The 12924-nt window shown below is 33.5% G+C and overlaps 2 protein-coding genes across 3 annotated transcripts in view; both read left to right on the forward strand.

The window, feature by feature from the left end:
- LOC126744151 (GPALPP motifs-containing protein 1) overlaps positions 1–7373 on the forward strand; it is a 55868-nt gene extending 48495 nt beyond the window's left edge. The window contains exons 1-4 of one of the 2 annotated variants that reach the window (XM_050451510.1): positions 1331–1483; positions 2767–3602; positions 3716–3911; positions 7084–7373. In XM_050451510.1, coding sequence (XP_050307467.1) covers positions 2815–3602; positions 3716–3911; positions 7084–7230 — 1131 coding nt within the window. In that variant the 5' untranslated portion in view covers positions 1331–1483; positions 2767–2814 and the 3' untranslated portion in view covers positions 7231–7373. Of the gene's footprint in view, positions 1–1330; positions 1484–2766; positions 3603–3715; positions 3912–7083 lie in introns of those variants that run through there. The other variant, XM_050451511.1, reaches the window with a different exon arrangement.
- LOC126744152 (phosphatidate cytidylyltransferase, mitochondrial) lies at positions 1490–2655 on the forward strand. The gene has a single exon (XM_050451512.1). It carries the CDS (start codon positions 1560–1562, stop codon positions 2571–2573), a length of 1014 nt encoding a protein of 337 aa, XP_050307469.1. The 5' UTR covers positions 1490–1559; the 3' UTR covers positions 2574–2655.
- Positions 7374–12924: the final 5551 nt, after the last annotated feature.

The raw sequence follows: 12924 nt of genomic DNA on the forward strand, positions 1-12924 counted from the left end.
CTCTTGTTGTTAAATGCCTGATTGCAAACTACGGAGTCGATAATTAGTTGTTCTTTACACCCCATGGCACCTCTGATACATCCTGTCTGTTGAGCCGCTATAATGCTATTTTGTTCACAATGTCTGTAATGTAAGATGTATTTAGTTTATAGAGTGTGGGTAAGCATGCTATTGACCGATATTTAGCCCAATCTTGAGTTTTGGCAGTACTTGGACAAGAGGTAAGTGGTACCTTCTGTTAAAAATTTGGGCAAATTCTGAGGATTCAGAGCCTAGAGCTTTCCAGTTATATAGCTTTTTTATGACATTAGTGACTTCGTCAACTGAAAATAAAACGCCATTGGATTATATTTTTGACACTTTGCTCGTTCTTTAGTCAGTCATTCAGCGTCGAGATTTCATGCACTAGGTGTTGTTAATTGAGTGCTCTTCGATGTTTTCTTTAGTAGGGTAAATGCTAATGGCAGTGTTGGTTGGAGAAGTGTCGTTAAGCTATCGATAGAATTGCTTAGCGACCTGAAAAAAATAGATAATTTTGTTTAAGGGTGTCTAGGCATTGTTCCGGAGTATAGTTTTCTGGGTTCTGCTGTGTATATTATTGGGTCTGACGCATAATTTCCTCTACTTTTTCTTGTACTTTTCTGGTTCTGATACCTTTGATATATTCCTTTAGCTGACCAATGTCTTTTCTAATATCTTCAATCTTTTTTTATAGCCTCCTTTCCCATAGCGGTCCTTTCCCATCCCGGTCTTTCATTACGTATAACACTTTGCTGGTTATTTATTATTTTTAATCCCAGGGTTTTAATAACAGCGATAGCCGCAGAGTAGATTATTAGCTGTTCAAATGTCGTAACTGTAAGTATGTAATCAGGTATAATTAAGTTAGCAGCATTAAAAAGGCCATTTGTGGGAAGAGCTAACTCTAGGAAGAGCTGTATTATTATTATTAAAATAGGCCACAACGCAATCGGAAACCTCCGGATAGACTTCCATATGACTAATATTGATTTGTATACTCGTACAATTTTGTGCAAATTGTATTATGTGTGTATTATTAGGATATATTTTCTACTAGTGCAATTGTGCGTTGTATCCATAAATTATTCATAATTTATTTCAGTACATATACACTCCTGAATAGTGAAAACATGAGGGTTAACAATAAAATAAACCAAATAACCTTATCTAAAATCTAAGGCGGACTTCCAATAAGATAAACTAATAAAAACTAGATCTTACAGCTAAAACTAACATAAAACCTAAGTGAACGCCCCAAAATAATCGAACTAGTTGTACCTGAACTGTCTTTACTCACCTAAGTAAACATAGCTTAAGATGTGATGTAAAAAAGCAGGCTGTAGTAAACCGTGATCACATGTATCGATATTCCTATGTATTACTCCTTCCTATTAATTTATGACAATGACATTTCAGCTGACGTGAAGTCAAATTAATCACAAACAGAAAAACAACAACAAGGGTAAGTTTTTTGGTTAAGTTTGTAATGTTTAGGATTCTAGTTTTAATATCTTTAAAAACCTTTAAACTCTCTTAATATGACTTCGGGAATCATACCAACACTTCCCACTGTTTACAATCGGATCTTGACCAAATTCCCGCAAAACATAACATTTTGTTTCGCCTATGGTTCTGGTGTAAAAAAGCAGCTTAACAATGACACTAAACAGAACATGATCGACCTTATTTTTGCTGTAAAAGATCCCGTTACTTGGCACGAAACTAATTTGAGAATAAATCCTTCACACTATAGTGGTCTTAAGTTTTTTGGTCATGAATTTATTGCTCGATATCAAATAAACATTGGTGCCAAAGTATATTATAACACCTTAGTGCAAGTGGATGAAAGTCTTGTTAAATATGGCGTTGTATCCACAGAAGACCTTATCACTGACCTTCTAGAATGGTCCCAGTTATATTTGGCAGGCAGACTGCATAAACCTGTAGAAATAATCCAAAATCCTCTGGATGCAGATTTGGAAACAGCTTTACAACTTAATTTGCAGTCAGCAGTGCATGCGGCTCTTCTAGTTCTCCCAGAATCATTTAGTGAATATGAATTTTATCATACTATTTGCAACTTAAGTTATTTAGGAGACTTTCGTATGATATTTGGAGAGAACAAAAATAAGGTGGATAGCATTGTCCGAGCTCAAATGTCTGGCTTTAGAAAGCTTTATAAGCCATTTTTATTAAATCTGCATGATTATATTGATTTTCCCATGTTAAAAGAAGATAATTGTGATCCTTCTGTATATTGTGCCCAAGACCTTAGTCCCTTGGCAAGGCTTCATCATCTAAACCAACTACCAAGACTGCCCCAAAAGCTTCTAACAAGATATTGGAATAAAGGCAATTTTAGGCAGGATACAGAAGATGTTTTAAGAGCTATAGCTTATGATCCAGATTGTGGAATGATTGTCAGCCAAAGAATAAATGAGATTGTCTGGAAGTCTTCTGTTAGACAAAGTTTAAAAGGAATTTTAACTGCAGGGGTTTTTAAAAGTCTACAATATAGTAGTAGAAAGATTAAAAAAATGTTTAAATCATAATTTTAAGAATCAATTTTGTATGAAGTACTAAATATACAGTTTATTTATTTATAAGTTTAATATATAGCATTTATCAATAATATTTACTTCTTTGTTTTAAACACCCTTACATGATTACTTTTCTTAGCAAAGAAGTTATGTCAAAGATTATTAACTCTTAAATTAATATCTAATTCATTTTTTATTATTACAGAGCACAATACTAAACTTTGTTTCTCTAAGACATACATAAAACTTCAGTATGGAGTCATCTGATGATACAAATATAATTGGACCACTTTTACCAACTCATTTAAAAAGAAGAAATTGCCAAATAGGTCCTGCTTTGCCTCCTCACTTAAGTAGTAAGTTGGATTGCTCAGAAATAAATTATGAAGAAGAGTGTTCAAGTATTGGGCCACAACTTCCTCCACATTTACAGAAGAGAAGACATTCACAAGGGGAAAGTGATATTACTGAAAAGGAACTCCATATTGGTCCACAATTACCTCTTCAGGCAGGGAAAAGTTCTATATATGTTGGTCCTCAATTACCTCCTCATTTGCAAAATAAATCTGAATACTTAGAAGATAAAGAACATATTCATGCAGGTCCCCAATTACCACCACAACAGCTTCCAGAAGAAAATTCTGGAATCTATGGGCCACAATTACCCCCTCATTTATTAAATAATCTCTCAGCAAAACCCAACAGTTCTCAGGATGAGGATAAACCTTCCAAAACTGTTGGTCCTCAGTTACCCCCACACTTAAGAAAACAACTGGAGATAGAAGCTGAAAACAGTCAAGAAAGTGAAGAAGTTGATGATTCAGCATATGGTCCAATGCCTGTGGGGATTTCAAATATTTCAGCTGCAGAAATTGCGCTTGAAGAAAGAGCAATTCAAATGCAAATTGATAAGTTAACTCCTCAGAGTAAAGAGCCTGTTAGAGAAGAATGGATGACAGAGCTGCCTGAGGCTAGAGCAAGAAGCTTAGGATTAGGATCTAGACAGTTTAGGAAGAATGCAGCTCCTGATATGTCTGATAGGTATGTGAGAGGAACTTGTTTTAAATAGTTATGAGTTTTGTGAAGGGAAAATGTTGATTTATTTTTTTCTCAAAAATCTTGTATAATTTAAGTACATTATTGGAAATTTGAAGGTCTTCTTGGACAACAGTAGCTGGTGAAAAACCAAAAGAAAAAAAGAAAGACAACCTAGAAGACTTGAGAGCAGAAGCAGAGCAGAAACAACAAGAAAAAAGAGATAAGGAGCAAGCTTTAGAGGCAAAGAAACATAAAAGGAAATCAAAGAGTTTAGTGGAGATGCACCAAGAAAAAATTAAGAGAAAAGATGCTGTAAGTTCTAACATAGTCTATTTATTTATACTTATATAAAAGTTATTAAATAGTATTAAGGTAAAAGACCCCATAGTTGGCTAGGAATATTTCAGAATCACTTTGATTTTTAACATTTTTTTTAATAGGTTATTTCATATCACAAAACAGTTTTACCACTAACCAAACCTCTATTTTATTCTCGACATGTGTTTCACTAATGATGCTAGCATCTTCAGAAGAATTAAAACAGTTTGTGATTTGAATGTCACACCAAAGGTTCCAACCATAGGACTATTAGATTATTTTGTGTTTATGTTTTTTATGGAATTTTGTATTTCCGCTATGGTAAAAATGTCTTCATTAATTAGTTTTAAGTCAATATAATTTCTTTTTAATGAATCCAAATTACCCAATAGTTGAAAATGTCAATAAACACATTTCTTGATAGTATTTTGAACTAAAAGCTGATATTTCAAACATAACTATTTCATTTTTGAATCTAAACTAAGTATCTTAAAACTATATCAAAATACAGTTATTAGTGATGTATAATATGATAAACAGATTTTTGAAAAGCTTTGACATACACCAAATCTATTTTTTTAAGTTTCTTTTTAATATCATACCATATAACCAAATAATGATCAAAGACTCATTCAAGAAATCCCAGAATACTTGTAATATGATGATATTAAATATCTCATAATTATAATTATAGTTAATAACTTTAGTAAAATACACATAAAGGAAAAACTAGATTTTGGAACAAAACATTTTTGATAAATGATACCTTAAAATTAAACAGAAGATTTATAGAAGTAATGATTGGAACAAACAAAGCAGTCTTCCAAACACAAAATTCATTTTTACATTAAGTGCAGCAGCTGAATCCAAAGATCACAGCAATAAATGGAAAAATAATTATAAAAATTTAAAAAGAATAGAATCAATCAAACTCAGCTAATGAACAAATAAACCTGTGGGTTTCACTTTTTTAAAATTTTCTTTTGTTTGATTCTTTTTCTGCAATTTTTTAACCTTTTAATTTGATTAGTAATTCTTTCTGTTTTCTTCCTCTCTTTTTTTTTTATTTGTAATATTCTTGCCATTCTTTGGAAGTTACTACTGTTGAAATTTTTTTGTTTTTTTTGATTGGTATTGGCTCTGGCCATATAAGTGCTCTCTTAAAAGGCGATAGTATTATAGTTGTACCTTTCTTTTGAATTTTACCCAGAGGTTTTTATATTAGATGACCGTTAGGTATTTTTAAAGATGTTCTTTCACTTTATTATCATAGATTAGTGCCGATAGTTGTTTATCATTTTTTGCATCAATTAATAATTCCTCTTTTGTTGTTAATTTCTCACTTTCTCCGTTGTTTTGATCGTTTCTGTCTTGGTTGACATATGCTGTCATTCAAGTCTTTCCCAAGATTCCTTTCTCAACTTTTTAGTTTCTATTCAATGTTTTTATACAGTTCGAAAAGAGGAACGGGATATTGCCACCTTTCTGTTGTTTTTAAATTGAGAGTTTTTGTCTTTTTCTATTTGGGTTTTCCATTCCTTCTTCAAATTTTTAAAGTTCCTTTAAGATATGCTTCTTTTTTCCATATATTTAATAGTGGAATCGATTTTCAATTGCACTTCTTTAAGGTTCTATGCACACAATCCACATTTTTTGAAACCGTTTTTCAGAATATCAGATTTGAGCCTTTTTATCCATAGTAGATTTTAATAGATTTGCAAAAATCAGCCTTTTTTATGTAAGGATTATAATTCGTTCCAGTTTAACTTTTCAGTTACTTTCTCTCCTGCCTTTTGAAGGCAGATACGGCCTTAGAGTGTAATGGCTACTACTAATATAGTCCCACTTTGTTCACATAAACGGCTGGTATAATACTCCTTTCCTTACTATATCTATCACTTATTAATTATTTAGTATTCTCAAATCACAACTATAAACTTCAACTTAACATCAAATCAGGTCCCAATAAGATTCTTCTACTAATTTCTAGAATTTTAACAGATGGTTCTTTAAATACAAATGTAAACGAATATAAATCGATAAGAAGAATTCTGCCAAGACAGGGCCGTTGCAAGACAACTTTGTTTGTTTTAAACTTGTAAAAAGTCTCTCCGATGATCCACCCTGAGTCTGATTTTCCAATGCCTCATGAATTTGGTACACTGAGCTTTGGGAGGGAATTCATTCATACCTAAATGAAGTGGGGGATATCTTCGGCAGCATTTCCTTCCAACAACTTACGTTTACGTTTTCTTCCATTTTTTGCAGACTTTTGGAACATTTTGCCGTCCTTGGTATTAAGAAAAAAGGAAGAGAAGAAATCTCATCACTGTTAAAAACTATTGCAGGATTATTGAGAACAATTCTATTATTTGAATTCTGCAAGTATTGAAAAACCTCTTGGAACCAAGCACCAGTTCTTGAATGACGAATGCCCCTGTGGCTGACTGCATTAAGGAATACTTTCTTTAATGCAGTCAGACACAGGGGTTTAATTTTTATAGTAAATTTTGTGAAAGCGTCTAACCGCGTCATCACATAGCAAGTTCCATTCTACTGATTTGTTGGATTGCAAATTTTTGAGTAAATACACACACGTAGATGAAAAAGTTATTGAAAACTACTATACCTTATGGTGACCGAGGGAAAAATCTGGTATATTGAGTATTTTACCATTTTTAGGGAAAAAAATTTGTGTAGGTACATATATACTCTTGAAAAAAATTGCCAAAAGTTGTCAAAGTAAAGCAATTTTTTCCCAACAAAAATTCAAAATACGCGTATTATGTTTTTCTTTAAGTAACTATGATATATAGAAATTTTGTATAATTTTTTCTATGCAAATGCAACTACTTGTGTATTTTAATTTTTATATAAGTACTTGATATTCTGGGGGTTCAGACTCCCAGAACTGGCCCCCCACTTTCAGAAAATGAAAAATCAATAGTTGGCCATGTTGGAATTATGAAAGTTATTCATGGATAATATATTTTAAAATGAATCTTAAGATATAAAAACCAAAAATTGAATATTGAATTATATAGAAGCCACAATTCAGCACAGTCAGCTTTTGGAGCCACCTTTTTATATTTTAGATCCCAACCTGACAACCCTTTAAAATGCTAACCTTAAAGAAATTAAAAAGTTTATTGAAATATTTTTTTAGGGTATGAGCTCCAACGAGAGAAGACCATTTAGTAGGGATGTGGATCTACAGGTTAACAAATTTGATGATGCTCAGAAAAAAGCTATAATGAAGAAGGCGCAATTATTAGATGATCGATTTTCATCTGGAAAGTCAAAATTTCTATAACTTTTTTTATTCAAAGGTACAAGTTAGTGTAAAAATATTATATTGGTATGTATTGCTAAAGACTGTAAACATAAAATGTGAAATAAAAAAAGAAAATAGTAAAAAAGTAATAAAAGAATATAATCTCTCTTTGTATCATTGAATCAATAATTTCATTTCCATAAAGTACTTTAGGTCTTATTAAAATGAATGGCTTTTTATATATTCATCAAGAAATGAAAAATTATAAAATAGTTTAACCCAACTTTACTCCACCTAGCAGCATATAATCAAATTTGAAATACATGGAAAAATGTATGTACTTAGTTTCATGTATAATAATTTTTTGTATTTAATGTAAATTAGTTTAATACTTGACATTTCCTTGAAATTTGAAAGATCTGAATAGAATATGTTACAAGTGAACAAAGATGGAAGGAGGTTTGAATAAAGAATTACTAGAAAATTCTGCCAACCTGAAAGCTAAATTGTTTGCAAAAATTTTGTAAAACTGGAAGAAAACTTTGCCACACTCATCAATTTAAATAGTGAGACTGGGGAAAAGCTAAGGGAGAATTCTGCCTGCTTGGAAGAAAAAATTTTGGAGAATTAAAAGAAAATCTTTAGTGGAAAAGCACATTGGTGTAGGACATGATCTAGAAAGTTCAAAACAGAATCGCAACGTTGAGCGTCAACATTATCAATGAGCTGCCCCGTAGAGCTTTAGGCAGTTGGCAACAAAAACAAAGTGTGTGGAGCAATACGAAGGAATCTGTTCGTCTGATACTCCTCAATTTGATGGTACTACATGATGAAATATTTATTAGCTTCAGTTTAAAGTAGCTCCAAAAGCAAACGGTTGGTGATCCAGAGAGAAGGCGACTGCCCGCCCTTACATTTTCCTTGAGAGGAGGCGCTGCTGCCATCCTGAAAAGAATGTTCCCCGAAGAACAAAAAGTCTACGACCATCTAGTGAGGTATTTGGAGATGCGTTAGACTTGGAACATGTCTACCACACTTGAACAGTTGGAAAATTGGTGCCAAAAGTCAGGGGAATCGTTGCACGAATTTGAAGCTGATATTGCACGTTTGATTCGACGCCATCCATATGTCCAGGAAAAGATTATGGAAACTTCGGCAGTTCAAGCATTCCTGAATGGACTCCATGCTGGTGAACAGAGCCAGGCCTTACTATTAGCACATCTTGCATATCAACAAGAACCAGGCTCGTATCATCGGAAGTGATTTAAGGAGAGGACTACTACTTTGAGGAATCGGTCAAGCGGATCATTAAGGAGGCTATTGGAGGAGCGGCATGGATTGAGAGTTCCGGAAATGTGGCAAAGCAGTTACACTGCAGCCAATCCGGAAAACTGAAGAAGATGGATGCGAAGAGGCGATCGTCGACCTGTATTTAGCAAGCCCCAATAAATACTGCCCAGGTCTCCTCAGTATTTTCATCGACGCGTGTTTGGATGGAACCCTCCGCACTGTGCTGGTCGATACAGGCGCGACAGGGACAATCATTCGGCAATCACATGACGTCCACGAACACCGGCAGGAGACCTACCAAATATCATATGGTTTAAAATTTTTAAAAAAATCTTAACCATAATATAGGCAAAAAGGAGGCTAAAGACAATTTAAAAAAGATTCGTGTTTAACCTCCCTCATGAAATAAGTTGTAATTTCTTTTTTGTTTGTTTTGTTGCATCCAAAATAAATTACTAGGCATCCCCCAACAAGTGCCAAATATCCAGTAAGTTTTAATATACCCAATACATATTTAATAAACGCGATGATCGCCAGATATACACATTCTACCGCAATAAATATTTTTTGTATTTATGTTTAAATACGGTTGTTAATACATTTTTAAAGTTCTCAGGGACCTGGTTGTAAATTAAATAAATATAAGAAAAAAGTGACCGCTGATAAAACATAGGCGGAGAAATTAGACCTCTCTGCCGGAGATTCAAAGAATGTACGTCAGTTCTATAGCGTATTTTATTTAATAGATACGAGGGGCGATTGAAAGTTATTACTTGGTGAAATACAGTAGCAGCATGCAAATTTCTACGATCCTCCATGGAAAGCCATTTGGTTTGTCGTAGCATGTAACTGACAGGATCTCCACGACGAATGCCGTAAATTAATCGCAAGCATGAATTTTGCACTCGCTGAATTCGACCTTTGTCGATAGAGTCTAAGCATGGACCATATACGACGTCGGCAAAATTAAAATGACTTAAAACCAGAGCTTCGCATAAGGTAATTTTTTGAGATGTTGAAAGCAGGTGTCTATGCAAAAACAGTTGTTTTAAATTAGAACAAGCATATGCTGTTTATACCTCATATTGGTGTCAATGTGAAGTCCCAAATTGCGGGAAAGTAGAATGCAAAAGCTTGTTTGAGGAAGCTTCCAAAGCCATACTCTTATGCAATACTTCGCGATTTTTGCCGAAAATCAAGAAGGTAGATTTAGACGAGTTTATTTGCAAATTGTGTTTTTCTGAAAAGTCTATTAAGGCTTTTAGATCATCGTTTATTTTCTTGGCGGCTATTTCTTTACTTTCAAGAAAAAAAGAAAAGTAGAGTTGCATGTCATCAGCATATAAATGAGCACTGCAATATTTTAAACAACTGGTGAGATTACTAGTATAAATACAAAATAAAACATGCCCCAATATGAAAACTTGCGGAACTCCACATAACTGAAATGCAGTAGATGAAATTCCCTTACTTGTTTCACCGTATTGATTTCTATCGGTTAAATAAGTTTTAATAATATCAATTACGTCAAACCCATTAAGTATAGCCTCAGATCGCGTAGAGTAATGTATGATTGATACGATCGAATGCTTTGCTGTAGTCGATAAGTACTAAAGCAGTGGCCTTACCCTGATCAGTAGCTTCAATAATATCATCTGTAATCTTTAAAAGTGCCGTGGTACAGCTATGACCCGATCTAAACCCTGACTGAAAAGCCGGTAAAATATTATATTTATCTAGGCTAGGTACTCCCTAATTTGGACATTTAATATCTTTTCCATGACTTTAGAAAGAACTGGCAAAATACTGATAGGTCTTAAATCATCAAAATCAGAAATATTTTGCTTTTTTAAAAGTGGAAATATTTTTGAGACCTTCCAGCCATCAGGAAAACCTTTGTCTAATATACATGAGTTCACAATATTAGTTAGAAAAGGTATAACTCGGTCCACACACAACAACAACATCTCTAGATTGATTTGATACGCCCCAGTAACAAGTGATTTAATTTCGAATAAATATTTTCTCACAATATCAGTGGACACGGTATAAAAATTAAATTTTGATAATATTTGACGCCTTTGCTTATTTTGATACAAATTTAAAAGATCTCCATGCACTGAATCGTTCTGCGTTGAATCCTGTATAAAATGATTATTTATAGAATTGGGGACATTAAGATGATCGGGTAATTCGTTAACTTTGCCATTCGTAAATACATTAAGTTTCTTTAGCCTTTGCCAAAAAATCTTTTTATCTTTAAACCCCATAGTTACTATCTATGCAAGGTATTGTTTTTTTTCTTCAAATGTAACAAACGTCACGTGTACCATATGAAAAGGCAGGAGTCCTGAAGATAGACAATGAGGAAATTGTTTTATATCGTGAGAGGAATTGTAATTATTCTTACTTGCGTTATCTGCAATGCTGTTGCTTTTATTCCTATTATTGGTATAAATAGCGGCTTAATTTCTGTATATTTAACTAGTTATATACAAAAGCATTTTCTATGAAGTGAACTTGTTTTCGTTGTATGTGCAATTGTTTTTAATTAAATCCATATTACATTTCAAACAAAAGAGCATAATCTCTTGAACTTATTTATTTGTGAAAAATGCAGCACACTTTTCGCACATTCAGGTTTCGGACTCGGGAATAAAATATATACAATTTTTATTTATTAAACCAATAAGCATGAAACTTAAGAAAAATCGAGTGCTATTTTTCCATTGTGATGACACTGCTCGGCAGCGCTGAAGGAAAAGCCTAGGGAAATCAACTATGAGGTGCTTCTGTCGGAAATGAGGGAAAATGTTATTACTGAGATCAAATCTACTGTCCTGGAGAAAAATATTAAAATATCTGCTCTGCTTAAAGAAGTCAGTCAGCTAAATTGCTCTGGTACAAATGTAGTCCGCGCTATTTCTCAACCAGATGGCCTTAAAACTTTTGTTACCGTTGGCTAAATCACAAAATTCATTGCTAATAAAACCAAAAGATTTATCGCAGAACCTAAATATTACTTCTATACTTTCTTAATAACCTTATTCCCGTAAAGGAAAATAATTCTATGCAATGTCTGAAAAATACTAGTAGGGTACCATGGTTGTTACGACTTGTTAGCTGCTCCACTCAGGACGAACAAGATAGGTTTCTTAATTAGTTACTGGAAAGTTCCTCGATAAATACGATGTCAAAGGAATTGGTCATAGAATAAGAATCTTAGGAATATGGGTTTATAGTTTGTAGTTTCATAATGACATTCAGATTCAAATATAGGAGTTACAATAGAAATTTTACAGTGTAAATGTAAGTTAATTAAAATAAGTAAATGAAATATATATTTGTGTATGTTCTTAATAAAATTAGTTGATATTTTATCCTAGTGGATAACAAGACTAATTTAACCTGCACTGAAACACCTGACATGTTTAACAACTTTTTCAGCTCCGATATTTTAGGACTCAATATTAAACTTATAAGTGCATTAAGCACATCATCACTTCACCTTTAACAGCTTTAATAAATCAAAGTCTAAGAGAAAATACTTTCCCAGATATATAAATTGCCCAAGTTGTTCCCATCTTTAAAAAGGGAGATTCCAATCTTTCAACAACACGATGTATGCAGGTGTTATTTTTTGCGATTTGAGCATTAAAGTATTTGATTGTGTCACTTGACAATGTCACTTGAAAAACTTAAAAAGTACAACCTTTCTGATAGTAGTGTGTTATTGCTGCAGTCATACCTTGAGAATAGGACGTAGGTTGTCCGTTTTGCTGGAGAGTCCTCTGAATGTTCCGAGCTCACCATCGATATTCCTCAAGGATCGGTTTTGGGGCCTATCCTCTTCTTAATCTATATAAATGACTTACCTGTACCTATCTATACTTATGGAGCCTAGTGCGGCATTCACTTTGTTCGCAGATGACACCACGTGTCGACAGAATCTCTAAAAAAGACTGTCTAAAGCTACCAGAGTGCAGAATAATGTCGAGAAGTGGTTTGATGGAAACAAACTCCTTCTTAATGCGGGCAAGACTAATAGAATGATGTTTTCACTAAGAAGCATGAACGATGCTATTAACCAGAAACAAAGCGTAAAATTCTTAGGCCTTCATCTTGATCTGGTTCTGCGATGGGACATACATGTCCAGGACATGGCTGTGAGGCTGATATCTGCTTTATATGATCTACGTTCCTTATTGAGCTGTGCTTCCAAGCTCACTATAAGAACAGCATACTTTGGACTTTTTCATCCTATCTTGTCTTATGCCATATCATCCTGAGGATACGCACCCCAAGCAATTCGAATATTTTATCTTTATATTTCTCTTTAGTCCGATCCAAGCTCGAATGAATGCCATATTAACTCTTTTAAATCATCCCGGTTTAACTTAGAAGCTTTTGTTTTGAGGAGAGAGTCTCACTCTGTAGCATTCT

Source organism: Anthonomus grandis, chromosome 13, assembly GCF_022605725.1.
Source record: "Anthonomus grandis grandis chromosome 13, icAntGran1.3, whole genome shotgun sequence".
Lineage (NCBI taxonomy): Eukaryota > Metazoa > Arthropoda > Insecta > Coleoptera > Curculionidae > Anthonomus > Anthonomus grandis.

What these genes read in the sequence shown, in the direction of transcription:
- LOC126744152 (XM_050451512.1), top strand. Translation starts at nt 1,560, where the DNA reads ATGACTTCGGGAATCATACCAACACTTCCCACTGTTTACAATCGGATC.